Below are 27,435 nucleotides of genomic sequence, written 5' to 3'. Positions count from 1 at the left end.
GTTACTAATGAATTTTATGAACGATGCATTTTTGGAAATGCAAAATTTCTACGGAAACATAAAGCACTGGGAAATGTCCAGCCCCTCATCTCTGCTCCTGGCCCAGGAATGAGGGGGTGAGCCCCTCCGGGTGGCACCCGCCACAGTGCCCGCTTGCCTCCGTCACTCCTGTGCTGGTGCCCACACCCATGCCCCCCTGCAGCCCCGGCCATCCTCGCCACCTCGCAGGGGTCCCACGGCCCCTCGCAGCCCGCCCTGGCCCTGGCCCTGGCCCTGGCCCTGGCGCAGCCACCATCTTGTCTTGCCAAGCCCTGAGGGAGCGCTCGGCAGCCATCTTTAGTAGGGGCAGCCTGGCCTCGTGCAGACAGCTGTGGCCAGAGGCGACGACTTTTACTTTTGCTGGGGGGGCATTAAGATGACGGCCACGTGGAAAGTTTTACACATTTGAGGTGATGGCCCTCTTCCTGAGCGGGGCAGGGCCACGTACTCAGCACCTGTGCGTGGGGAGATGGTGGCCATCTTGTTGGCTTCAGCCCCATGGACAGCAAGGGGAGACAGCCATTTTGAGTGAGGGAAGATTGGCGGGTGAGTGCCCCTTGTCATGTTGCAATAAAAACACGGAGGGGGACGTCGTGGGCACCAGCCCGAGTGGGCAAGCAGGGGTGCCCAGGGCCAGCGCTGTCTCCAGGGCTGACGCCCGGCTGTCACGATGGTGCCCCGGGCTAATGGGCAGGAGCGTCACAGACTTGTTCTTCGTTGGCAGGCCTCTGGGGCGTGGTGAACAACGCGGGCGTGACGACCTTCGGGGACGTGGAGTTCACCCATCTCGACAAGTACAGAGAGGTGGCGGACATCAACCTCTGGGGCACGGTCAGGGTGACCCAGGCTTTCCTGCCGCTCGTCCGCAGAGCCCGAGGTACGGGCAGCCTGGGGCGCGGCGGAGGCAGGGTTGGGGCACTGCCGGGCAGCGGGTAGGATGGCGCGCATGGCACGGGCTATGCCGCAGTGGCGCTGGGGCCACCCCAGCAAAACCACTGCAGGACCGCACGCCGCACTCCCTCCGCACGCCGCGGGAGAAGTCTGGAGACAGCCCCTGGCAGGGCTCCTGGCAGAAAGGATAATTAACAAGGGGTCCATCACGGCACCTAGACGAAGGACTGCTGTGGATCGTCGGGCGCTGGGACAGGCTGCCTAGCCCGGCTCTCGGGTCTCTGTCCCCGGATGTTTTCAACAGCGGGTTGGACAGACATTAGGTGGACGGGGTAGTCCGAGATGACCCTGCCCGGAGCAGGGGCTGGCCGAGATGACCATGCAAGGTCCCTTCAGGTCCTGCGTGCCCGTGGTCCTAGACAAGGGGGGTGGGAAGGGACCTCGCAGAGACGGCATAGTGCTCTTAGCTACACAACGCATGCCGGTGTTGGGACGGAGGGCTCGAGGCTGGCCGTTGCAGGAGTACAGAAAAAAGTGTGCGAGATTTCAAGCCGTGGCATCTTGGCGTACTCTGGCCACGTACAACTCCTTATTACTGAAACAGGCGCCAAGATTTTCAGTGCCTGTTCAGAGAAGGCAGCTGAACCCATAGCAGCGGGCACCCCACCCGGGAAGGGGCAGATGCCTGTTCCTGGCCCATTTCTTGATGAAAATGGTAGCCTCAGGTTCAGGATGCCTCCCTGTTATTGCAGCTGAGCAGGGACGTATTGCAGCCTCTTCCCCCAGTTTGACAGGAAACGTCCAGCCTGGTTGTGTACTTGCGCAGTCCTGGACGTGCTTGTGGACAGAGCCGGGCAGGACCTTCCCCTCCCCGCTACCGTGTAGGGAGGGCAAGAAGGCTCACGACAGAGATCATGCCTGGATGTGCCTAATGCACCTGAGCCAGCCCTGCCTGAGCCTTTGGCAAAGCAAAGGGGGTCTCTTCTACACTTCGCTTTAGCTTTTTATATAGTGTTTTTAAAGTTTATTTTAGTGAGCTCCTCCTGGTCGCCCTGAGGTCAATATGAGCCATTGCCCAGGACGGAGAACTGGAGGCACGTTGAGGGCTCTGGAGCAGACTGACCTCCCCGTTCCTAAGAAATCCCCAGCGGTGTGCCCACAACAAGCATGGCTGAGTCTGCTTCTGATCCCCTCTGTGCATCGGTGCTTGACGCCCAGGGATGAAACACGGTACAACTAAACGAGGAACTGAGGAGATGGAAAGGGCTGTCTCCGAGGTGCAGGACGGAAATTTGGGGAAGGTTAAGACAAGGGAGAGGGTTGCCCATGCCTGTTGTGGGCATAGACATGGGGAGCACAGAGGGCCGAATTCCCACGGGCAGTCGCAGCCCGGGACAGGGCGGACAGCATGTCTCTTGACATGAGGATCGGTGTTATCCTGTCTCTAGAGCTGCTCAAAGCTCAGCACGTCTGCTCCGGGGGACGTTTCTGAAAAGTTTTCTTTCTGGCTCAGAATGAAAATGAGAGTTTTTGAGTTTTTCCATGGAAATGAAATTCTGAGCATTACTAATGAAACAAGAACCATGTGCTGTTCGTTCGGTCCCTTCTCCAAAGAGCATCCGGCTGCGTGGGGCCTGGGGTCTCCTTGGGGAGCGGTCAGGGAGTCGGGGCATCTCCAGGAGTCGCACACCAGGAAGAGCCTCGTAGCCTGAGAGCGAGCCCCCTCTCAAGCTGGGACTTTCATGGCTTCTGGGCTCCCTGCTACAGACTCTGCCCCCCGCGAAACCGGGGAGTCCCGCTGTGGGAGCCCAGGACGCCGGGCAGCCCGGGGCTCCCAGACTACTGGGCAGTCAGCGCGGGGAAACAGCCCTGGGACTGGGGACCCTGCAAGTCTCAGGGCCCAGCAGCTTGCTGTCAGAGCTGGCAGGCAGCGAGGCGGCCAGGTATCCCCAGCACGGTGCCTGGGTGTTGCCAGAACCTGCTTGAAAGCGAGCGGTTCCTCGGGAGCGTTTCCGCTCTGCCAAACCGGCCCTTTCTGACGCATGCAAATAATTGGGAGTTGTGGCCAGCCGTGCCCGCCGCCGGGCTGTCTGCGTGTCCTTCCCACCTAGCCGCGGGACATCTCCTTTCCCTTCCTCTACCCGCTGCAGGCCGCGTGGTGAATGTGTCGAGCATGTACGGGCGGATCGTTAGCCCGTCTCGCTCCTGCTACTGCGTTTCCAAGTTTGGGGTGTCCGCCTTCTCCGACTGCCTCCGGCAAGAGATGTACCGCTGGGGAGTCCGAGTTATCCTCATCGAGCCCGGGAACTTCATGGCTGCTACCGGCATCCTGACCCGGGACGGCGTGGACGCCCGAGGAGAGGAGCTGTGGCGTGGGGCCAGCAAGACCGTTCAGGAGGACTACGGGAAGGCCTACATCACTCACCAGATAACCCAGATGAAGTCCTTTGTGGGCAGCGGCCTGAAGGACATGTCTCTTGTCCTAAATGACATCACGGACGCTCTCGTTTCGAAGCGCCCTTACAACCGTTACAATCCCATGTCGGCCTATTGGTGGGTAAAGCTACACGTCATGGCACACCTTCCCACTGCCATTGCTGACTGGCTCTACATCCGCTGACCCTCGCTCGCAGCAGGCCTGAAAGCATCTCCCCATTGTGTTTATTCAGACCCCGAGCTGAGCAGCGACAGCTGGAGACAGGCCCCGAGCCCAGGGTCCAGCCCCTCGCCTCTGCCCGGCGCGGCTGCAGAGCCCGAGCCGTGCCCGTGTGGTGGGAGCCTGATACCAGCCTGGCTCCGGATCCTCCCCGCTCCTTGCTCCGTCTTGCTCCCCGCTGCCCCGAGCAGTGTTCAAAGGTATTTTCCTTTTGGCTGTGGAGGAGAGAGGGGAAGGCTGACACAGTGAGCCAAACCTCTCCCTGGTGTAATTAGGTTGCGACGCTCTGCCAGGGATGAATTTGGCTCCTAATGGGATCTTGTCTTCCCTTTCCCGGGAGAGCTGGTGGCGGCAGAGCAGGGCTGTTGCCAGGAGACGTTCAAAGAGAGCAGCTAAAACGGGAAACAAAAGCAGCGTTTTTGAGAGACCAGAACTGGGTCAGTGCCGGGTTCCCGGCCTTCCCGCGCGCTCGCGGCTCTGCAGCCGCCCGCGCTCCTGGTGCACGCAGCAGCACTAACCGACCCCGGGCCAAGCCCGGAGGAGGCGGCTGCCCTGCAGGCGCGGACCGAGCGCACGGCAGCTCTGCTTTCCTCTCAGAGGGACCCGCCTCACCCTTAGTGGCTGTGCGACCTTGCAGCCCATCTCGTGCAGCCCGAACGGTGCCCTTTACCAGGCAGACTTGAACAAGCTGAAGGCAAACAGCGGCTTGGCTCCAGTGCCCGCTACAGCAGCGCTGGCACACCACGCTGGCGCTGTGCTCGGGCACAGGTGCAGTCCAGCCTGTTCCCTGCCCTTGACCTCCAGGGATGGCAGTCATCCAGGGGGAATCCTCCCCCAAAACCACTGCCCAGGGCACGGGCAGGGAGCTCGGCGTATCCGGGCTCTTGAGATGTGGCGCACAGCTCATTCGATGGCCCTGGCAGGGATCCCCCCGGGAGGCTGTGCTGGGCCAGGCTGCTGTGCAGCGTTTGGTGCTGTCAGGGGGTTCAGAGGCCATCCATACAGCCCGGCCCAGCTGGGGGGAGTTCCCTTAGGGCTCGCTGAATGGGCTGGGCTGCTGTGCTGAGACGGTGAAGGAGTCAAGGCAGGGAGATCACACGGCACGAAAGCTGCCGTAAATTTGTGCATTGCTGCCCTGGAGATTAGGTTGGCTAGGGATGCCTCAGGGCCTGCTCTTGCTGGGGGCCAAACGACATGAAGGGCCTCTGTGCTGGTCCCTTGGATTCACAAGGGTCCTGGACAGAGGCCGGGGGCCTCTTGCTGTTACTGCTTGATCCGGGCCTCCGGTGAGCATCTCCGGCCACACTCGCCAAGGCCCTGCTGCTGTCACGGACCGAGCCCAGACTGGCAGAGGGATGTGCTGGTGGGTCTCAGTCCAGGTCCTGGTCAAACGGTGTCCCAACACAAATAGCCCTGCATTCCTCTTGTTGGACAGGGAGCCGCATTCGTCCTTGCTGAGCTAGCCTCTCGGCTGGGCTTACCCACCTGTCTGTCGTGAGGACCATTGCTGCGTAACGCTGCCCGTGCTTGCAGTCTGAATACAAAGCTCTGGGTGGATGCTTTCAGTGACGCTCTTTGTTTCTTCTAGTATTAATATTTCACAATGAAATTACAAAATAATATAACACCCTCCCCACAGAAACCTTCCTAACAATGCTGCGCAGTTGATGGGAGTACACGATGTGTACTTGGGCCTCCCGTCCAAGTCAGGCCGGTTTACTTTTTAACTCGTAATGGACTTCTCAGTATCTCACCGCAGGTGCCTTTTCCAAGGAGAGCTGCCAAGAAGACCGCGGGGAGGGCCCTGGCACTGCTGGTCAGGCTGGGTTGATAGTCCGCTGGCAGCGCAGGTAGGCACGTCTCCCCTTCTGGGCTAAACTTCGTTCTGTGCCAGGCCAAGGTGAGATAACAGTTAACTGCAAGCCGGTCTGCCCCTTGCTCCTTCCCGTGCCCTTGTGTGCCAGGAAAAGCTGGGAAACTTGGGCAGTATTTTGTACGCCTCGGCTCTACCGCGGGTGGGCTCTGGATGGAGCTGGCCCGCTGTCTGATGTCGGGTAATGCTTTCAGTAGAAAAGCAGTCTTCACACGGAGATTACATGATGATGGCGTGTGTCATAGGAGGCCAGGAAATGCTGGGCTGTACAGCCGTTTTCCCGCGGCATGGCACAAGCGCGGGATGCCTGCTGTTGTGACAGATGAACGTCCTTGTACTACGCAGCAGCACGCCTGGGCCACCCTGTGACCGTCCTGAGGATGATTCGTGTCACCTGCACGTGGAAAGTCTGGGAATGCGAAGCACCTCCTGATTGACACAGACACACGAGCAAATAAACGCTGAGATTTGCAGAGAGCCTGTCTGTGGTCCCAGTGCTTGCCTTTCGAATGGGTTCGTTCTCTTTCTGGGCCTGATCCTGATCGTTACACTGAAGGGGCTTGGGCGGGAGGGTGCTGAGAAGGGCTCGGGCTGCGGGGGTTCGTATCCTGGGTCCTGCAGCACAAACCTGACTGGGAAGCACGGTGCGGCGATGCCTCTGTTGTGAGCTAGAAACGCCCGCGCACCGAGCCAGGCTGCTTTCCTGCCTGTGTTGGTGAAGCTGCTCTCAGGCCTCCTGGCCCGAGGAGGAAGGTGAATGCCGACCGGGTCCAGGCCTGAATCCGTCCAGCTGACGGCAGCAGTTCGGCAGGCAGCGTACGCTCCCCAGACAGCGTGGCAGCGCTGGGTCACCTCCTGGGGCTCTGGCCGCCAGACCACCCTCCTCGCAGTGCAAACAGGCGGCTGGAGGCAGCGCCGAGCGTGGGGAGCTCCCGCTCCGTGCTGCGGGATGGAGCAGGTCGAAGGTATAGGGAACAAAGCCAGTGCCTGGACAGGCATCCATCTCCAGGCTCGGCTCAGCAGTCATTTGTTGCCTCCTTGTTCCATCCCTGTGATTTAAGCAGACGTCTTGCTGGGTTGCACTTCTCTGCTCAGGCCCCTGCACTGATGGGTTTGTGACTGCTGGGAATGAGTGCATGTGTGTATGTGTACATATGTGCATGTGCGTGTGCATGGATGCATGTGTGCTGCATGCTCCCCTTGGCTGCAGGAGCTCAGGCTGTCCGTGCTGACCGAGGGCTGCAGCTGTGCGTGCGCAGGAGCTGACTCTTTCAGACAGCACCTTATCACACTTCAGGCTTCACACAGAGCCATGCAGTGAAGACAGATGGATGATATGCACGCAGCCCTGGCCTTCGTCTCAGCATTGGGCAGGCAAATGTCTCCCGGCCCAGGAATGGAGAAGCTGCAGCTTGCAGACTGGGGACCCGGCCCAGGCTGGAGAGGGGTGGCTGCCTGGACCAGGAGCAGAGCTCAGCAAGTACTGGGACCCGGTCTGGCCCTGGGCTGTCGCTTCATGCCTCTCCTGCCCCTTTACGAAGTGGTCCCGTGAGCTGTCACTCGTGACTTCCTGTGGAAGAGCAGGGCAGGTCAGCTCCTGTGACCCTGGGCAGGGCCGTGCCAGCAGCACCGGGTCTGCCTTTACACGGGGGGAGTTGGTGTGATGGGCGCTGGCATCTGCCTTTCATGTTTCTGATAGTCCCTGAGCAGCAGGGGTTGGCGTGGGTTTGATAAGGGTCCCTCGGGTGATTTCCCTGGAACTCAAAAGGCCTTGGCAATTTACACTGATCTTTTCGTGCTAGAAAGGGCAGTATGAGCAAACGGATCCGTGCGGGAGAACAGGGCAGACAGACTGACAATAGAGCCATGCGGGGCTGTAGCAGGAGCGGCAGAGGAGCAGAGCCAGATACAAACACAGCAGACGTGACCTGTGAGCCGCGATCTGGTGCTCAGTGAAAATGCAGCTATGGCAGGAGTTGGCGCCTTGCTTCAGTCCGGTTGATAAATGCAAACGCAACGAGAAGGACGGGCTGAATCACTGCAGCGATACGTGGAACCGGGGCTCATCAGGCACTTCTACGTGCAGCTTTTGCACCAGCTAAGAAAACATGAGCTAAAACACAGAAGAATACGCGCCAGGCAGGTGGGAGCCGCCCGAGCAAGCAAGCCTTTTGTTTGTGCCCCTGTGCGTGGGCCGCCCTCCTCTGGAAACTGGTCATCTTCCTGGTAGTGTGTCATGATTCCTAACCCAGCTGGGCGCATCCCAGGCATTTTGAGAGCTGTTCATACAGCCGAGCTTTATCTAGACACCCTTCCCAATTTCTCAGCAATGCGCTTGCAAAGAAACTGGCTTCATCAGGAGCTCCGTGCAGGCGGAGGAGCCAGTGTTGTGTGGATCTGGCCGGCACAGGACAGCTGGTGGGAACTGGAGATCCCACAGTGCTTCTTGGAAACAGCTGTGAGCTGGCCCTCTGTCCTGACCAAACTGCAGCGGGGGAATTTGGGGCTATTCGGGCTTCCCTGCTGTTTGGGCTGGCCGCCTGCCCCTTCCCCTGCTGTGGATTCATCATTTTCTTAGGGAGGTTTCTGGATGCTGTAGGCAGCAATGCTTCTGCACGTGGAAAAGGGGCTTCGCTGTAGGGTGTGGGGAGCTGAATGATGAGAATTAATTTGTGCAATCACAGTTGTGTGTTTGCATTGATCGCATTGGGATTATTTCTGATCATGCTTGATTATTAACAGGGAGGCATTTTTCTGCTTTGAGTAGCTTTTGTAGCCCAGCTAAGAGAGTGGCTAGAGCCTTTCAGCTCTAGCTCTCTGCTCTCCTGGCCTGTCTGTGTTGGTCAGGATGAATGGTTTGAAAAATACATAACTGATCCTCATTGCAGGATGGGTCGGTTCAGCAAAGTAGGACACGGTGAAGTGTCGCTGCACTCCTGCAGCAGCTCTGCGCACGGCCCTGCCGGTAAACTGAATGCTCGAGGCAGGCCACGTGGGCCTGAGACTGACCGTGCACGGGTGCCACGTCACACTTGCTGTGGCGGACAGACAAAGCCACTGACCGCAGCTGCTGCAGCGCCTCCCTTTGGGTCTCCGCAGCGTGCCAGAGCAGCGTGAGCGCTCGCTGGGGCAGCAACAGCCACGGGGGAACCCACGGGCGTTGCGAGGGCCCCGGTGTGGACTGGGAAAGGGCCCTGTGCGTATGGGGGTGGGAGAGGGCCAAGCTCCCGGCCCTGGCGGTGCCGGCGCTGTGGAGCCCTGCAGGGCGGTGGGGAGCAGCAGGGCAGGGACCCTCTCCGCTTGCTGAAGGGAGCCCTGCGAGCTGGCCTTGCACAGATCCCGGCTGGCTCTGGGCAGAGGAAGCTGCCAGGCCTGGCCCCAGCCCCGACGCCTCTCCCAGAGCTGAAGGAGGCAGGCTGCCCAAACTCCTCCCTGGCACAGGGGTTGGGGACCTCCAGGGACTCTTCGGGCTGTTCCCTGCAGAGCGGGGAAGGATGGCTAGCGCGGGTCCCTTGGGCCCATCCTCTCCCCGCTCGCAGCCTGGCTCCTGCCTCCCTGGGTGGTTGGGAGGGATTTATGGGCAGGCCGCGGGGGATGGCACGTCCGTCACGTCCAGGCTGCAAGGAGGGGCAGCTCAGCGTGGGACATGCCTGCCTTCTCCCGTAGGACCGTCGATGGGGGCAGGCACGTCTGCCTGGGAGAAGATGGTGCATCCCGCTGCCTTCGCCTCTGTGATCCCAGATGTAACCCGGTGCCAGGCTGCCCGGGGCGGGGGAACGCAGACCCCCGCGGAGGAAAGAGGAGGTTTCAAAGCGCAGCGGATGTGCGAACTGTGCGAGACGCTGAGACACAGGGAGGCCGTTTAGTGTTGACACCGACAGAGGAAGTGGCCGTGGCAGGCGGCGCCGTGGTTTCGGAGAGCTGGGGGCGGCAGAGAGGGGCTCCTGCGGTGCATCCGGCGCGCAGTCTTGCAGGGGAAGTTTCTGCGCGTGATGGGCAGCCGGACGGAGCCCGCTTTGTCTCGCGGTGCGGGGCGTGCGTGGGAGCAGGAGCAGCCCGCTGGGGTTGTCTGGAGGCCGCTGTGCGCACGGGCGGCCAGCAGCTGCGTGGCAGCGAGCACAAACCACGTGGTGCTCGGGAGTTGGCAGGAGCTCTGCTGCAGGCTTCTGCGTGACCGTCCCGAGGGACCAGGGCAGGCGCTCCTCGGGTCTGGGCCTCGGCTCCTCACCCACGAGAGGGGACCAGCACCTGCCCGCGGCTCTGGGCGTGTTGTGAGGCTTGTGCAGGCTGCAGGGTCCGGCGCTGCATTCGTGGGGTGGAAACCATGGGCCGGGAGCAGCAAAGGCCTTTACGCTGCCCGTGACTGTCCCACATTAGACAGCGGAGGGGAGTTCGGGGCTCTGCACGGCGCGATGGGCTCCCCACACATGCTCTCATGCGCGTGAGAGAAAACGAGCCCTTTCTCCGGCTGACGGTGCTAAGCCAAGGTCAGGTGGAGTCTCGACCGACCCTTCGGAGCTGGAGCAGGGTAGATGGTGTGGTGCGGCACAGACCGGTTCCCCGGGCACGGGCGGACGCCTCTGTGCCTGGTCTGGGGCCCGTAAGACTAGCCTGGACAGCGCACACGGGAGCGTGGGCTGTCCAGGGAGGATCTTCGGGGACGGGTGGACAAGGGCCCGATCCTGCACAGGGCTCGCCGTGCCAGCCCAGGTCCAGCTGTTTGCGGCAGCTCGTGGGGATTTCTGAGCCGCACGCGGCACCCCTGGAGGCCGGCGCCGAGCTCCTTGCACGAATGGTCCTTCTGGGGGGAATGTAGGAACCACCCCAACGCCTCCTGGGCCAGAGTGAGGTGTGTGTCATGGACGCGGCAGGGCTGGCGATGGTGGGCTGGACTCGGCTCCAGGCTGGAGAAGCTCTCGGAGCCCCGGGGCAGTGGGAGCCATTGCTCCAGGCTCACGTGGCAGCGGTGGCGGTGGCGGCCCCAGCCCTGGTGCTGTGTCCAGAGCAGCCAGGGCCGTCCGTCAGGCCAGGCAGGCAGCAGGCGAGACGGCGGCTGGGCGGTGCAGGTGCGGAGCGGGTGCTGCAGCAGGGCAGGGAGGGCACGTGGCTCTGGGCCCCGGCCTGGCAAGTGCCGTGTGGCCCGGGACCTGGTCTTTGCTCCAGACGCCCGGTGGCACTGCGTAGACAGCAGCCACGCTGTCCGTCTGGCCCAGGACCCCACACGCAAACTTTCAGCTCCTTGCCGCTGCTCCCAGGGCCACGGATGTGCTTTAAGCCAGGGCAAGCTGAGCGTCCCCCCTCCCCAGGGATGTGCCCCAGCACCGGGACTCCCTGAAACGCCGCGGGGTGGGAGCGGGTCCTGCTGGCTTTGCCCCACGGCCGCAGTAACCTGGCTCCGGCTGGTAGCAGCTCCCACGGCCCCTCCTGGCTTGTGCCTTCTGCAGCCATGGCTGGGCCTTGCCTTCAGCCCCACACGAGAACGACGGCTCTTGCCCAGGGAGCCGTGTGCCGAGGTGAGCGTGGCCGCCGCTCGCCGGGGCGTTGTGCCCCAGTCCAGCGGGCACGCTCGGGAGCTTTAGGCACTGCTAGCTGGCCCCTCACCCTGCTTGGCCAGCTGGGTACGCTGCTGGACCCATGCCCAGCCCTGCAGCGATGCCTACCATGCTGCCCAGTGGCAGAGCGCCGGCACTGCCGCTTGTGGCAGACACTGGTTTCCTCGTGTCCCTCTGTCCTCACCCTCCCTCCCTCCCTGCCGTCTCAACCCCTGCCAGCCCACCCGGTGCCCAGCCCAGCGAGCCTGATCCTTGGTGCTGCTGGACTGTAACCAATGCATGTCAAAGGTGACATCATAATACCCCACGTGACATCACTTCTGGAGCAGTGATGTCACAGTGTGGAAGCAACGGGTGTTTTCTCAGGGTTCCAGGCTGGAGCCCGGGCCTTGCTGGGCGCTGCTCGGGGGTGAGGAAGGAGCCCCTCGGTGCTGTGGTCTGAACCGGGGTGGAGCAGTGTGACCCGGGGGTGCGCACGCTCTAGAGGGAGAAGAAGCAGCCCCGCCGGGGGTGCTCGGTGACAGGCCGGGGCGGGGCGCGGGGTCCCTGGGTAGTGTTAGCTGTGGCTGGAGTGATGAAACAGCCTGGTCTCTGCGGTTTGGATGAAGCCCCCCCCTCCTCTTTCTACCAGGGGAGCTGCGTGTCGGCCCCGGAGAGGATGCTGCGTCTGGTCGGGACCAGGCTTGCTCGCAAGTGGTGGAGGCAGCTCTGGGCGCAGCCCCTGGCCAAGCCCGCCTGCAGGTACTGGCGCCACGTCCACGCTCTGGCCTGGGGCAGCCTGTCTTGGGCGCTGGGCCCGGGCGTGGGCGGTGCGGCGTGGTGCGGTGCTGCACCGGCGCCTCCTCCCGTGCCAGTTCTGTGACGGCGTCGCTGTTCCCCTGCCCTGCGCCCAGCGTGACCGCTGCTCCCGGGGCCACGTTTCTGGTGTGAGCCCCTGTGCCACCGTCCGACCTGGCTGCTTCTCGCTGAGGAGATCTGGGTGGACTGGCACCAGACCTGTCTGTCTGCAGCGTGCCCAGCACCACAGCGTGCAGGCTCCTGCTGGGCGCGCTGGGCTCTGAGCTAGCAACCTCCACTGCCCTGTCCATGTCCCCTGCGCTCCCAGCCCTGGGATCCTCCGTGTGCTGGCATCCCCCGAAGAGACAGGGGCTGTCCCGAGGGTCCCAGGTGCCACGGGTGCTCCTGCACGAGCGAGGCTCGCAGGGGCAGGTGCTGAGCTCTGGCTCTGGCGGCCGTGCCCTCACCACATCGCAGCACCGCGGTTTGTGTCCCCAGGCTGCCGTACTACAGAGCGCTCCCGAGAGCCAAGTACTCGAGTCAAAAAGACCCGGTAAGTGAGACCCAGACCCGGACACGGGCATGGGCAAACTGGGTAGCTGCCAGAAAATGGGCAGAAAGGGGGCCTGAAAACGGTCATTTTGTTCCATTGCCCTATTATTATCACCATTATCTCTGGCAAAGGGGGCCCCATATGAAAAGCTCGCCCGGGGCCGCCGGGAGTCTAGGTTTAGCGCTGGTGAGACCCTCTGCCGCTCTGAGTCTCTGCGGCGCCGGCTCGAGCCTGGTTTCCAGGCTCCGTAGCAGGGCTGTCTCCACAACCCCCGGGCCCGGGTCTCGCAGCTGCAACCTGTGGGCATCCCCCAGCAACTGGTGGCAGCCCCCGTGATGCAGCCCACGAGGAAATAAAAGGCCAGAGGCCTCTCCATCGCCACGGGCCCTGGTGCGCCCTGCGGGCGGGTGGAGCCCTAGCCCGCACCCCGGTACGGTGCCGCGAGGATGGCCCGGCTAAGCGAGCCAGCTGGAGAGCCGATGGGCCGTGCGGCTGGTCCGTGCCCCGAGGAGCGGGCTCCAGGACCAGCTGCGGTGTGGGAGGCGGGCACCAGCCCCTCGACCCCAGAGAGGACAGCCGCCCCCTCGACCGGCCATGTGCTCCCGGAGCCCGGCCCCGCCACGAGCTGCGAGCCGTCCAGCTGTGCGAGCGCGTGGTCACCGCTGTCGTCTCCTCCAGGAGCCCGGGTCCTTTGTCAGGAGCACGTTCAACGGGCAGCTCGTCCCCGACCACGTCTTCCCCTTCCCCTCAGGTAGGAGGGCTCGGGGTGCCGGCACGTGACACTGGGCACCAAGTGGCACCGTCCCAGCCGGCGCCTTCCCGGGGGGCTGCATTGGAGCGGGCAGTGCTGCCCCACGGGCCTCCCCAAGGCTGCCCTGGAGGGGCCAGGCAGGCTGGCGGGTCGCTGCTGTGGGGCGGCCGGCCGGTGGGGCAGGATCGGACCTGTAGCCTGGAGAGGAGGGTGCCAGCCAGCAGCCCCAGCCTTCACAGAGCCCCGGGGGGGAGAGGGCAGCTCACACGTGGCATCAGCACCCTCCTGCCACGAAACCTGGTCGTTGCACCAGAGAAGGAGGCTGGGGGTGACCCAGCCGACCCGCTGTGCCCGCGGGCCCCCGCCCACCCTGCCGTGCCCCCTTCTCCCCAGTTCTCACAGCAGAGCAGACCCAATTCCTGCAGGCCCTGGTGGATCCCTGCGCCCGCTTCTTCCAGGTCAGTGCGGCTGGCGGGATTTGGCTGAGGCTGGGCCACCAGCGCCCGGCAGGGCGACCCCCCACCGGTCCCACTGCCCCTTGGGCTCCGGCCCCACGAGCCCCCTCCTCCCTCTCCACGTGCGCCTGCTCGTCACCACCGCTGTCGTGGGGTCTCGGCTCGGCGGTGCCTGCGCTGGCCAGGGCCTGGGGGGCTGCCGTGTCCTCGGGGGCTCCCGTCCTGGGCCAGGAGGCCTGGGGGTGCTGGGAGGACGCGGGGGGCAGCGCTGTGCCGTGCCTCTCGGCCCAGCCCGCCAGGGCAGAGGGGAGGAGAGGATGGAGTGGGGCCGAGGGGAAAGGGAAGGTGGGGCGTTGACACCCCCCTCCGTGTGCTGCCCCCGCTCAGCCGCAGACCCCCTCCAGCCCCCGGTCCTCGCGGTCACCAGCACCCCCTCCCCTGGGACCCAGCAGCCGGCGGGGGGGCTGCTTGTGACCTGCCCCAGCGGTGCCAGGGAGGGGCGTAGCTGCCCACAGCCCCCGTCCCCTGGGCAGCCCGGGGTAGCAGGGCCAGCACGGCCCCCTTCCCCCCGCTCTGCTGTGCGAAGGAGGTGAACGACCCCGCCAAGAACGAGAAGCTGGAGGGCATCGAGGAGGCCACCCTGGCGGGGCTGAAGGCGATGGGAGCCTTTGGGCTGCAGGTGCCCGAGGAGCTGGGGGGCGTCGGGCTGACCAACACCCAGGTGAGAGGGGGTTCGGGCGCCAGCCTGAGCTACGGGGCCGGGGTCTGACCTCGCCCAGCTCTGCCGAAGGGGCACGAGTCCCCGGCTCAGCCGCCTGGTGCTGGGATGGGGCCCAGCCGTCTCCCGGGCCTGATCCGGCCACGTGCGGCCTCGCCCGACCTGCAGGTGCTGGGCTGGCACATGCTGTCTGTGTGAGCTCAGCCGCAGACCCCCCCCTCCCCCCGGGCAGGGCCAGCCCTGGGGAGTAAACTGGGCTCCCGGGGGACAGGGTTCGGGGGACAGCGCAGCCACAGCGCGGCAGCCAGGCGTCGGGGCGCGGCTGGGCTCAGCTGGACGGTGCCTCGCCTGCCGGAGCGCAGCGCTGCCCCAGGGCCATGCCCGCTCGCACGTGCGTGTGTGCACACCGGGCACCTCCCTGCTCAGCCAGGCCCCGCGTGCTGCCAGGCTGCGACCTGACACATGGCCTTGTGCTCTGCAGTACGCGCGCGTGGTGGAGGTGGTGGGTGTGCACGACCTCGGCGTGGGCATCAGCCTGGGTGCCCATCAGTCCATCGGCTTCAAGGGGATCCTGCTGTTCGGCACCAGGAGTCAGAAGGAGAAGTACTTGCCCAAGCTGGCATCCGGTAGGCACGCCTGCATGCCTCAATCCTGGGGGGAGCCCTGCGGCCTGCCTGGGGCTGGGTGCTGGCTGGCAGCCCGTAGCCTGGACCAGCTTGGCCGTGTGTGGCGCTAGCTGGTGGTGCTAGCAGGGCGGCCACGTGGCGCTCGCACGGGCTGGTGCCTGGGGCGTCTGACTGCTGAATGGCCTGAGGCTCGCGAGTGGGAAACCTCTATCCTGTGGCTGCCTCTTTACGTGGAGCCTGACGGCGCTAGCCAGGCCCAGGCAGGGGCAGTGAGGACTGGGTCGCTGCTCGTTGGTGCCTGTTCCCTCCTGTCCACTGTGGCACGTGGCCGTAGCCCTTCTCAGGTCCCTGTTGCGTGCCTGGCCCTGTGGTCGGGATCCCGGTGCCTCCAGCAGGCCAGTGACTTGGTGCCCCCACACACGTGGGCTCGAGCCCATGGTGAATGCTCTGCTCCCCCGGCAGGCGAGACCGTCGCCGCCTTCTGCCTGACGGAGCCCTCGAGCGGCTCCGACGCGGCCTCCATCCGGACCGTGGCCGAGCCCAGCGCCTGCGGGAACTTCTACACGCTCAACGGGGGCAAGATCTGGATCAGGTGAGAGGCAGTGGCACCGCCTGCACCACCGGTCGGCAGGCCCAGCAGTGCCACGGGAGCAGGGTGGGCTGGGGTGGAGCGTGGGCCCGTGGCTCGGGAGCACGACAGAGCTGGTGGCGCTCGGGGCGGATGCACAGCTCCTGCCCAGCTCGAGGCACCCGGGGGTGTGGGGCCAGCCCAGCCCAGCCCAGCCCCAGCACGGGGTCAGAGGTGGTTTGCAAAGCTTCAAGGGGGATCTTTGCACTGGGGGTGGCACGTAGTCATGTTGCATCTTGCCTCTTGGCTTCCTGCCTTCCGCCTGGGGAGGGAGAGGCACACATGCACACGCACACGCACGCGCATGCAGGCACTGCCCCCCTGACTTGCTGCGGTGCTGCTCGATGCAGCTAGTTACAGCCCCCCCTTCCTGTGCTAACCATGGCTCCTTGGTCCTGCCCAGCCCAGCCCTGGCCGCGGCCCTTCCCTAGGCCAGGGCCTTGCAGCCAGAGGCCGGCCGGCTGTGCGGGCACCGCTGCAATGGAGGGGCTGGCTCAGGGAGCTCAGAAGAAAGGGGCTGCAGGCTGGGCTGGGCTGGGCTGGGCTGCGCGAGCTCAGCCCTGGGAGCCCGAAGCAGGGGCTGGTGCCGAGGGTGCTGGATACTGCGGGCTGTTCTTCCCACCACTCTGTCGCACGTCCTCCTCCGGGCTGGCGTGAGGTCCCTTCTTGCTGGCAGTGGTCCCGCTCCGCAGACCAGGCTTGAGTCAGGGAGACCAGCCTGCAGGAATGTGATGTGGTGCTCGCTGCAGAGTCAGGATGTGGCTTCACCTTACACCTCTTTGCCCCCAGCCCTGGGCCTGTGCTTTGCTCAGGTCTTGACCCAGTCCCACTTTGCCTGTTGGGGGGTGAGACTTCCTGCCCTTCAAGGTGGGCACAGGCGGACGGGTGTGGAAGTGCCCTGTGTCAGGAGACCCGACTCCCTGCCTTGCAGTTGTTACCAGTTTTGCCCATCACTTTGGGGTGCACTCCTTTATTAGGGTACGTTTCTAGGGTCTTTATAATTGTATCAGTGTGCTGCTTGTGTGACTTGTGTTTCTGTACGGAGCTCTATCTCCCCTCCTGCGAGTCCTCGCCCCCAAGGGAACTATCTGGCAGGACTCAGTTTCAGTGGGGCTGGGTTCCTCCAGCCACCACATCAGTCAAATACACACACACACGCGCACACACACACACACACACACACACACACACACACACACACACACACACACACACACAGAGTCAGAGAGATTGCTCCCTCTTGAAGCACACTGTGTGCTGCTTTACAGCTTTCTTACACCCTTAGTCCAGCCTCTTCAAAGCATTAATTTAACTGTGTCAATCAAGAGGGTCCCAAGCCATAACTGATAGGGAAAATCCTGTCATAGAAACAGGTTCAATTTAAATGAATTACCTGTTTCAGTGCCAAGGGGTTCTCTGGTTTGGGGCAGCTCAAGAAACTGATGAACAACCAGGAAAACATCAGGTTTTAAGGAGTAGCCAGACAGCTAGGAGCCAGCTTGAAATGATTATGACTATAGGAGACATACTGGAAGGGCTTCTCAGCTGGCCTAGCCGTGCTGGCACCGTGCAGTCAGCACCGGTGTCGTGTGTTTTGCCGCTTGTGAACAAGCCTCAGCTCAGCATGACTTTCAGATCGTACTGCAGTCTTTTAACAGACTGAAGGGGACTGGTTACTTGGGGTGTTCATCAACGTTGTGGGGTCGACTTCCACCAGTCATCCCGGGAAAAGTATGACAGCATTTGTGGTCTGGGCTCCCACGGGCTGGACGCTGTGATGAACCCTGAGCCACTGTTCAAATGTCGCCCGTACCCGCTCCGACTCGGTCTCTTGCCTCAGTGTTCCCCAACCCGGCAACCGAGGTAGCCCATCAAGTTGAAATAGGCCTCCCAGACTGGGACCAGGGACTGTGCGGCCCGAGATGCCTAGTAAACTTTTCTTCTGCTTAGTTCTGAGTAGATGAGGGGTGTGTGTGTGTGTGTGCGTGTGTGTGTGTGTGTGTGTGCGCGTGTGTGTGTGTGTGGTGGGGAGGGGAGATAGAAAAAGTCCTTTGCGAGTCCAGCAAGCTGGGTGCCAGGGCTCCCTCGGGAACACAGAGCTGACCGGTAACACAGTGTGCACGCTTGCGGTCGCTGCCTTGGCCGTGCTGCTACAGCCAAGGGCTGTGTTGGGTGCAGGGAGGACGCTCATGCTCGGCTACCTAGCTCACACCTCCACCGCCCTCAAACTGTCCCTGGATCATACGTGGTAGTTACGTCTTGCCAGCAGTCGGGGAGACATGTGGTGCTTCTCTGGCAGCGTAATGTGCTGTATCAGTGCTCCCAGTGCCCCCAGACAGGGGCTGTAGTCAAGGGCGGTCAGAAAGACGGGCACGAGGACTGGCATGAACGGGCAGTGCTCAGTCCAGAGCAGGGAGAGACCAGCTGGTGGCAGACGGGCCTGGGGACCATGCTCTCATCCCTGCCTGCTTTATGCCGCAGTAATGGAGGGACAGCGGAGATCTTCACCGTGTTCGCCAAGACGCCGGTGAAGGAGAGGACAGGGGAGGTGACGGAGAAGATCTCTGCCTTCATCGTGGAGAGGGCGTTTGGGGGTGTGACCAGGTCAGTGCTGCTTGCAGCGTACGGGACCGGGGCCGTGCACCGGGGCCCTGCCAGCCCTCAGCCTGTCCCGCAGCCTCAGCCTGCCTTTGTCACCCAACCATTGAAGGACACACATGAACGGTGTACGGGACTGTGCAGTGCCAGCAGTCCAGCCTGGGAGCCACCGGCTTCAAGCCTTGGCAGGCAGCCGAGACCCAGGGACTCTGATCCGGCATTGACACTGGTCCGGGCAGGTTACATGCTCCTCGATGCCCGGCTGCCCTGCTGCTGCACCAGGGGAGCGTGGCAGGCGTGGACCTGTGCTGTGCCCTGCCACGGGGTGCAGCCTGGCAGCGCCAGCTCATCTAGGAACAGGCAGTTGTTCCTTGCTGTATTTAAACCTGCCTCGGCTGTTGTGGAAAACATGGTGTTAACCTTCCCTTTGCACACACAAGTGCTGCATGTCACTGTGCGCCTCCCTTTGCGTGCACACACACACAGGCTGGCCCGGTGCCGTTGACCCCACGCACAGGTAGTTGTGCAGGAACGGTGCAAAGGCCATGGCTGGCAGAGGCTGGAAGGTCACGTTTCGCTTTATCTTGGCAGTGGCCCCCCGGAGAAGAAGATGGGGATCAAGTGCTCCAACACAGCGGAGGTGCACTTCGACAATGTGAAAGTGCCTGCGGAAAACCTGCTTGGGGAGCTCGGCAAAGGCTTCAAGGTGGCCATGAACATCCTGAACAACGGGCGCTTCGGGATGGCGTCTGCCCTGGCCGGCACCATGCGGGGTGTGATCGTCAAGGCGGTGCGTGCTGCTATTTCCGTCAGATTAGATAGCGCCGGCAGCTGGGGCTGTTCGCAGGGTGGCGCACCTCTGCGTGCCCGGCACAGAGGTCAGCTGTTTTAGTCCTGCCACGAGGTGGGACGGGTTTGGCTTTGGCAACTAGCCAGCATTTACATGGAGGGGGTCCGAGTCAGGAACCGTCACGGAAGCCGCGTACTCAGCGAGTCCATTCACAGCACGCGCGTTTGCATACGGGTGTAGCTGGTAGCGCTGTTGGGTGAAGCGCTGGCCAAAGTCCCATCAGCACCGTGCTGAGCTCAGAAGCCCTGCCTTCTCGCACCGCGGGAGTCAGACTCCTTGTGAACGGCATCTTCGTGTCTCCTCATAGCAAAGCCATGCACGAGCCAGAGCCCATGCATCCGCCAGCGGTTCCACGGAGCTTGCTGGCGTGGCAGGTGCTCTGCCCCTCCGCACAGCCTGATACGCGCTCCCGCAAGAGCTGCAGGGCCTTGATGGGAACCCGCCAGCCCCAGCTTCCGCAGCCTGCTCCTTCTCTGCCGTCCGTGCCCGGGGCCCGGCGCGGGCAGGGACACGAGCAGCGGGCAGACGGGTCCTGGGAGGGAGGAGCAGAGCCTGGCTGTGACCCACTCTGCTACTGCTGCTCCCTCATCTCCCTTGCTGCTGTGCCTGCTGGTGCAAAAGCAGTCCTCATGGCTGATCCTAAGCAGCAGTGTGGGCAGGTCCTGGCACGTGGGCAGCTGGGGGATCACAGAGCCACTGGAGGGGCCCCTACGTAGGGAGAGTGAGCAGCCCCTCTGGGTATGGGAGAGGCACAGATCCTGACGGGAGGGGGCGGTGGAGTTGGCAGCAGTAGAGGTGGCCAGACGGGAGACGGAGGGAGCTGCAGGCGACCGCGGAGGCTGACAGGAGCCCCTCCTGCGCAGTCGGCGTGGCCTGCAGCAGCGGTGCGGCGCAGCACGTGGCCCTTCGGTGTCTGTGCTGGGCTGCGAGGCCGAGTCCTGCGGCCTGGACGAGACGCGGACGGCTTTCTCTCTCTGCGGCTGGGGTCCCGGGGTGTGGCGCCGGCGTGTCACGGGGCTCACACTCCCTCTCCCGTACCGCTAGGCCGAGCACGCTGCTGCACGCACGCAGTTTGGGAGCAAGATCAGCCGCTACGGTGCCATTCAGGAGAAGATCGCTCACATGGCCATGCTGCACTATGTCACTGAGGTGGGCAGTGCACCTGGGCCCAGCCTGGTGGTCGGGGCAGCCCCACGTGGCCCGGCGGGGCTTGCACCCTGTGGGACTTGCTGCCGCCATGGCAGTGAATCCTGGTGGGCAAAGGTCCTGGGGAGCATCAGGGCCTGTTGAGCCCCGAACTGGACAGGCGCTCGGGTCAGCAGGGCCCTGGCCCAGGAGCGACCGTTCAGTGCGACCGGAGAGGGGCCACTGAGCGCAACGGCCACCGTGGAGTGGGCGGGGAGGGGAGGGGGGAGGGGCATGCAGGCTGGGGCGTGCACCCTGAAACCTGCCTCTTCTTGGTGGCCACGCAGTCCTCCGGTGATTCCCCGCAGGGCGTGGGCACGGTCCAACCCCTCTGCCTGGCCCGCGTGGGCTGCCTGGCCGCTCACAGGAGTGCCACTGAGCCGGGCCTTGAGGGTGCACGGCCTCGGTGTTGGCCCAGCATGTGCTGCATGGAGACGCGGGGCCTGGTGGGGCACGCCAGACCGGGAAGGGGGCAAGGGCAGGGAGGTTGGAGCAGCCCCGGCTGTGCGCTGCAGGGGCGTGGCGTGGCGTGGCGTGGCGTGGCATGGCGAGGCGTGCCCAGTGTGACTCGCGGCCTCCCCACAGTCGATGGCCTACGTGCTGAGCGCCAACATGGACATGCGGGTGCCTGACTACAAACTGGAGGCCGCCATCAGCAAGATCTTTGCGTCGGTAAGGGCTTCGCTGTTGCCTTGTCTGATCCCTCCCCTCTGACCCCCTTGGGAGCAGACGTGGGGCCTCGGGGCACCCTGGTTGCCCGTCGCAGGGACATGCGTGTGCCCTGCCCTGCCCTGCCCTGGGTGGAGCGCGTGGCACCTGCGATTCCTGCAGCAGGGACCTGAGGCGTGACTAGGCCGTTGCTGCTGGAGCCGGCTTCCCTGCAGCCCCTCGCCGGGCACAGCGGTCACCCCAAGTGCAGGTGGGGTCAGCCCCAAGCCTGGCACCCCTATGGCTTGTGAGCGGTGACCCTCTGCCACGGCAGCACAACCGCAGCCCTTGGCCGTGCCGGGGCGGCTCAGCGCCGGCGCAGCGCACGCACTCAGGGCGGGCGGCTGGGTTGGGGCACCTGAGCGAGCCCGCCCGGGTCAGACGCCTTCCCTCTGCAGACTGTGGTGCTCCCTTCCCTAGGAAGCCGCCTGGCACGTCGCGGACGAGTGCATCCAGGTGCTTGGAGGAATGGGCTACATGCAGGTGAGCAGCAGCGGGGCCGCGGGGGCCTGCCCCAGCTGGGACCCGGGGCCCATCGCGGGTCTCTGTGCATGCAGGAGACCGGGGTCGAGAAAGTCATGAGGGACCTGAGGATCTTCCGGATTTTCGAGGGCACCAATGACATCCTGCGGCTGTTCGTGGCACTGGTGGGCATCGAGGTAATGACTTGCAGGCTGTGTCCCACACTAGCTTCTCCAGGGAGCAGGACGGGGAGGGGAGGGGAGGGGAGGGGAGGGGAGGGCACGCAGGGGCCAGGAGCACAGTGCCCTGCCTTGGGTGGGGTGGGGTGGGGTGGGGTGGGGGCAGAGCTGTCTGCCTGAGCCCGTGCCATCACTGCCTCGCCGTGTCACCTGGGCCAGACCTGCCCCCATTGTGGCGATGCAGGCCACAGCAGCGGTCCTCCCTCCTACTGCGCTCTGCCCCATGCATGAGCGCTGCGTGAGAGCCCCCGGGTCCTGCACCAGAGCTGCATGTCGTTCCTAGTTCCCGAGCCCCCTCACGAGTAAGCGTGTGCAGCACCGGGCCCTGGGAGCTCGTTAGCAAACGAGGGGCCGCACCAGAGCAGAGCGCTTGTTGGGCGCGCGGGAGGGCGGGCGCCAACTCCCGGCACGTCCTTTGCCTGGAGGAGCCGTGCAGGGGGCACCCGGGTGGTGGGCTGTGCGGGGTCTGCATCCACGAGCCCCCCGCTCTGGGACCCCAGGTCCCATCTGAGAGCGAAGAACCAGCCGTAGACCTTGTGCACACTTAGCCCTTTGCTTTCCTTGACGGGGGTGACAACGGTTAAGCCTCCCCCCCGTCTGGAGGAGGGGGACTGTTCTTGTGGCGGACGTGCCGGGCAGGAGGGACGCGGGCGACCCCCAGCTCAGACGTGCTTTGACGGCTCTGAGCAGACGGTGCCTTGCACCGGGGCGCTGCGTGGCTCAGCTGCAGGTTCCCGGGCTGCACCGCCATCGGGTGCGCCCCGCGGATCCCGAGTCCAAAGGAGCCTGTTGCTCGTGTCTCATCCTGGAGATGAGAGCAGCCCCCTGCAGACAGCCCTAGCTTGCGTGTGGTGCCCTTCTGACCTCCGACAACACTTTTCAGTACGCCGGGGACCAGTTAAAGCGTCTGCAGAAAAACCTCCTGAAGCCGGCAGGGAAAGTTGGTGCCATCCTGCAGGAGATCGGGCTGAGAGCGAAGCGGTGAGCAGCGCGCAGCCCGGTTGCTGCTCCTATGCCTGCCTGGGGCGCGGGGGACAAAAAGCCCCTCGGCCGTTGCACCTCCCTGCCAACCCTCGCAAGCCTGGAGCTGAAGGTCAGCGCGGGACCGGCTCCCCGGTGTGGCACGGGGGACACTGGGCCACTGGAGATGCCGGCAGTGAGCTTTTCACAAGAGCATTCAGACATCAGAGCTGCCACGGACTGGGTCAGACCTAGATCCGTCTTGCCCAGAGGGACTGGGCCTGACCTGGGCTTTCCCTGCTCCTCGCTCCCTTGCAGCCTCCAGCATTAAGGTCTGGGTGGAAGCTCTGATTTGGAGGCCGTGCCCCTCACTCCTGAGCGACCGATGCCCCTTTCCTCCGAGCACGTGCCTAGCCCCTCTGCGAATCTGGCTACTGTCAGCTTCCACTGCATCTGGTGGCTGCAACCCCGCACCTTAATGCCACGCTGGGCGAAAAGGTCTTCCTGTTGTTAAACTTCCTGCCTGCTCGCTTCATCTTCCTGAGCATTTCCAAGTGTTGGTGCCTGCCCGGGTGACCTGGCCACACACGTCCCTCGACACAGTCCCGTTATGCCCATCCTCCTGGCAGCATTGCTGTTGCTCTCAGGAGGGCTGACCAAGAGTCCAGCCCCAGAGCAATATGCCTGGTGCACTGCTTGGTGCACTGCCTGCATCAGACCAGGATGGAGCAAGCTACAGGAAAATGGGGCAGATGCTGACCCCGTAGATGGAAAGTCTGACCTCACGCAGGTGTCATGGAGACCATGAAATCCAGGGCTAGCTGCACCCGGTCCCTCTCTGCCTTTCACTGCGGGCATGAGCTGCAGGGGAGCCCTTGGTATGGTGCTGGGCTGGAGTGCCCCTGCGGGGCGGCTGTGCATGCAGGAACATGGCCCAGGTCCCTTCCAGCCCTTTCGTCCTTGCCTTTCTTTTGCTCTACTTCTTTTCTAATTTCCTGCAGCAAAGTCGGGATTTCCACTGGCTCCTCGCTGCAGGGCATCGTTCACCCGGACCTGGACGGCAGCGCGGACCTGGTAGGAGCGTCCATAAAGAGACCCTTGTTTTCCAGAGCCTGACTCCTCCACCACGGGAGCCAGGGCCCGTGGGGTGGGCTGCTCAGACGGCCTCGTGCTCCAGCAGCATCGCTGGCAGCGCGGCCCTAGGAGCTCACGCCTGCTGGGACAGCCTCCAGGCTGCTCTAGGTTACCCTCGGGCCCAGGGGTGGGGGGTGGGGGGCTGGCAGGGGTGATAGCGGCTCTCTGCTGCCCTGCAGGTGACGAAGGCAGTGGACCTGCTGGGGGAGGCCGTGGAGAGCCTCCTGCTGAAGTACGGCACCAAGGTGGTAGGTGAGTGCTCCCGGGGGTGCTCTTATCCTGCTTCTCACCAGCCCCAAACAGAGCTCAGCCGGGGACTGTGGCCAGCTGCAAATGCCTCGGCAGTGCTGGTACAGGGGCAGCACGTCCCTTCGCTCCTGGCCCTGGTCTCCCTTGCCGCGTCCTCCCCTCTCGACTTGCCCTGCGGTATCAGGCTGCCCTTGCTCTTCTCTGCCGCTCCCCTGCATGCTGGTCTGCAGCAACACCCCTTGGTTCATGCGTGGCCCCGGGCACTGAGCCTGGCAGGGAGCCACGCCATCCAGCTGCAGCCGGGCCAGGAGCTGCAGGAGCGGCCTGTCCAAGGGGCCCTGCGCAGCAGGCGGTCTTGGGGCTGTCGCAAGCCCGGCACTGTTCAGTGCCCGGCTCGGCTGGCTTTGGGCTGTGGCTCCCGCATGCCCCAGTCTCAACGGTGTGAGCACTGTGGCCTCAGCCTGCATGTGGCATCTCACCAGTACCGTGGGGGTGAGCGCACAGAGCAGGGCGCAGCACGGCCTGGGGCAGATGATGAGCCCTGCAGTCTCCTTGTCTAGCACTTTGGGGGCTAGCGAGGGGCTGGCCTGCAGGCAGGGGCGGATGCTCGCAGGTGGAGCTGCAAGCGTGCCAGAGCCCCGGGGCTGGGCCCACAGCGCTGGACCCCTCGCGGCTCCGGCACAGCCCTGCCAGCGATGGTTGCCTGCAGCACAGCTCTGCCGTGCCATGCTCTGCCCTGCCCGCAACGCTCTCGCCAACAAACTTGTCCCGCCTGGCTGGGTCCTGCCTGTGGTGTACCCACGCAGCTCTTCCAGGGCACGGAGCCACGCACGCAGCTGGCCCCATCCTGCCCAGGCTGTGGGTCACACGTGTGGCTGCCTCACCGCGGCCTCTCCCCTCAGACAAGCAGTTCCACCTGAAGCGCATAGCCGACGCTGCCATCGACATCTATGCCATGGCCGTGGTGCTCTCCAGGTGCGTGGCGAGCAGCGTGGAGGGAGGGAGGGAGCGTGTATGTGGGAAGGGGATGCCCTTCTCCACCGGTACTGCCCAGTTGTGGGCTGGCACCGTGGAGGGGAGCTGGTGGGTGCCTGCAGCTGCTGCAGGCTCTGCCGGCCGTGCAGGGCAGTGCCGGGGACTGCCGGGCAGTGCTGGTAACACGTGTGCCCACGGCACATGTTGGCTGCAGCACATGTCTTGCATGCTGGGCGCCCGGGGGGGGGGGTGCGGGTGACCCCTCGTCCCTTCCCAGCAGTGCTTGCCTGTGCTAGCTCAGGGAAGCTACCTGGCTGCATGGGCCCAGTCCTCTGCACCAGCCTCAGCTCCTTGTCCCCACAGGGCTCCAACCCCATGTGGCTTGTGCCCCACGGCTCGGGCTTCAGCCCCTGGGGGGTCTCTTGCTCACCTTGTGCCCCCGACCCCTCCCTCACTGCCTCTGCCCATCCCATAGGGCCACGCGTTCCCTGTCGCTGGGACAGCCGACCGCGGAGCACGAGAAGCTCCTCTGCCAGACGTGGTGCCACGAGGTAGGACCCAGGCCCGGACCCTCGTGGGGGTGGGTTTGTGTCGCTGAGCAGGTGCGGCTGGTGGGATTGCGGGCAGAGCCTCTCCCCTCCAGCACTCGGCACACGCCCCCTTCCCTTCCCTTCCCTGCCGGGCCGAGCCGTCCCCCCGGAGCCCCCTCCGCACGGTGCCCGCAGGCGCTGGGCGGCTCCGGCTGTGCATGAATGCCTCGCTCCATCCTGTTCCCGCTTGGCCTCTGCTCCACCCGCCCCTGCTCCTGGGCACCAGGTGCTCGCCAGGTGGGGTTGGGGTGGGACCTGTTCCCCCTGCCCAGCAGTCAGGGGCAATTAGAGGAGCTCGGCTTGCCCAGGGCCCCCGGCAGAGCCCAGCTGGCTGTGAGGCAGCCCTGGCCCGGCCCCAGCCTGCCAGGACGGGTTCCCGCAGCTGGGCTGTCGGCTCCCATCGTTTGTGCACGAGTGCACGGCCACGCCGGCCCCCCCAGAACGTCCCCTGGCAGCCGAGGCCGTGTTGGGAACGGTCGGGGCCAGCGGAGGTGCGAATCCCTCTGTCTCATGCAGGCATTCGAGCGCGTGAGGGGGAACCTCCAGGCAGCAAAGTCCCCGCCGTGGACCCAGAGCTTCACCAACAAGGAGCTCATCTCGGACGCCGTGGTGCAGAACGGCGGGGTCCTGGCCTCGCACCCGCTGAGCTTCTGAGGGGGGGCGCGGGCTGGCCTCGCGTGGGGAGGACGACACATCTGCTGGGGAGAAGGAAAGCATTAAATTTATTTACTTCTGTCCTCTCCCGACTGTGGTCTGTGCGGCCGGCTGCACTGGGCCTCGGCCTCAGCCTCGGCCTCGGCGCCCCTCTCCTGGGCCCTGGTTTGGAAGAGCCCCGACCCTTGGGGGGCCTGTCCTGTGGCACGGCCCCCTGTGCCTGCCTGCTCCAGGAGCCCGACACGGGCCCAGGGGCTGCTCTCAGTCACCTCCACCCTCCACGCTTGACTTGGTCCCTCCCTGGCTGGGCCTCCCCCAGTCTCTCCCTGCCCTGGCCACAGAGCTGAGGTAGTCCCTGCAAAGGCCACGGTCGCCTTCCCGTGGCTGAGCCCAGGGTCTCTGATCTGATGGGCTCCGCACCGGCCTTGCTCTTGGCACCAAGGCCCTGACCCTGACCCCAGCTAGGTGCCTGCCTGACCCCGTCAGCTGTGCCTGCCTGTGTCTGGGGCAGCACCGCCTGCCGCGGCTCACCTAGATCCTCTTGTGGGCTGGGTGGAGGGAGCCAAGGGGGCTGGGGTGGCAGAGCAACCCCCGTGTGAGCAGCAGCCTCCTGGGCAGTGCCGGCAGGGAGAAGGTCGACTTGCTTGTGCATGATGGGGTGGACCCAGGACACGGGGAGCCACAGCGCCAGTGTCCTGTTGCCACGCACTGTGGAGGCAGCTGGGCGCTGCGCTGCCTCAAACCCCAGCACGGCGACCCTGTGGGGCCACGTTGCTCTGAGCAGATGGTCTGGGTGGCTGTGCCAGCTGGCTCGGCCGCGTCAGGGACGGCCTGGAGGGACAGTGGTGGGGGTCATGCCTGTGGGGCGCAGCAGCTTGGCGAGGGGGTGCTGGGAGCGGCCAGGCCGGGCCCTGCTGCAGTGCTGGGACAGCCCGGCCGCACCTCGGGTGTCTTCACAGGGTCTCCTGGTCCTTCAGGCACCCCCATGGTGCAAGCGCCTGGGGCAGGCTCGAGGATGCTGCTCGCTGTCGTTGCGGACAGGTCGGTAAAGCACCAGCTTGGTGCTCAGCAGCCATCAACAAGGCAAACAGTGTGCTCGGGATGATGAAGAAGGGACTTGTGAGCTGGATAGAAAGTATTGGGATGCCCCTTTATACATCCATGGTGCGGCTGCACCTTGAACACGGTGCCCAGTTCTGGTCCCCGCACCTCCAAGGAGAGAAGGGCCGGAGACGGGCGTAAGGATGCTCTGGCCTGGAGGGGCTTCCCTCTGAGCAGAGACTAAAGAGGCCAGGCCCGGTCAGTCTAGAAA

At 64.2% G+C, this 27,435-nt stretch overlaps 2 protein-coding genes across 2 annotated transcripts in view; both read left to right on the top strand.

The window, feature by feature from the left end:
• The window catches only part of LOC102577145 (D-beta-hydroxybutyrate dehydrogenase, mitochondrial), a 29,227-nt gene extending 23,291 nt beyond the window's left edge, over positions 1-5,936 (top strand). The window contains exons 4-5 of the mRNA XM_059731282.1: positions 764-916; positions 3,081-5,936. Of these exons, the coding sequence (XP_059587265.1) occupies positions 764-916; positions 3,081-3,550 (623 nt within the window). The 3' untranslated portion in view covers positions 3,551-5,936. The remainder of the gene's footprint in view (positions 1-763; positions 917-3,080) is intronic.
• Positions 832-26,202, top strand: ACADVL (acyl-CoA dehydrogenase very long chain). Its single transcript, XM_019481742.2, has 20 exons — positions 832-916; positions 11,643-11,752; positions 12,287-12,341; positions 13,020-13,092; positions 13,486-13,550; positions 14,134-14,268; positions 14,747-14,891; positions 15,354-15,483; positions 18,001-18,123; positions 18,709-18,907; positions 20,012-20,116; positions 20,738-20,824; positions 21,281-21,343; positions 21,418-21,519; positions 22,445-22,542; positions 23,523-23,595; positions 23,835-23,907; positions 24,807-24,879; positions 25,355-25,430; positions 25,986-26,202. The coding sequence occupies exons 2-20, from the start codon at positions 11,670-11,672 to the stop codon at positions 26,121-26,123; spliced, it is 1,896 nt and encodes a 631-aa protein (XP_019337287.2). The 5' UTR covers positions 832-916; positions 11,643-11,669; the 3' UTR covers positions 26,124-26,202.
• The last annotated feature ends 1,233 nt before the right edge of the window (positions 26,203-27,435 follow it).

The sequence above is a fragment of the Alligator mississippiensis genome, chromosome 7, assembly GCF_030867095.1.
Source record: "Alligator mississippiensis isolate rAllMis1 chromosome 7, rAllMis1, whole genome shotgun sequence".
NCBI classification, from domain to species: domain Eukaryota; kingdom Metazoa; phylum Chordata; order Crocodylia; family Alligatoridae; genus Alligator; species Alligator mississippiensis.
This window is presented reverse-complemented; position numbering and strand designations above follow the sequence as displayed.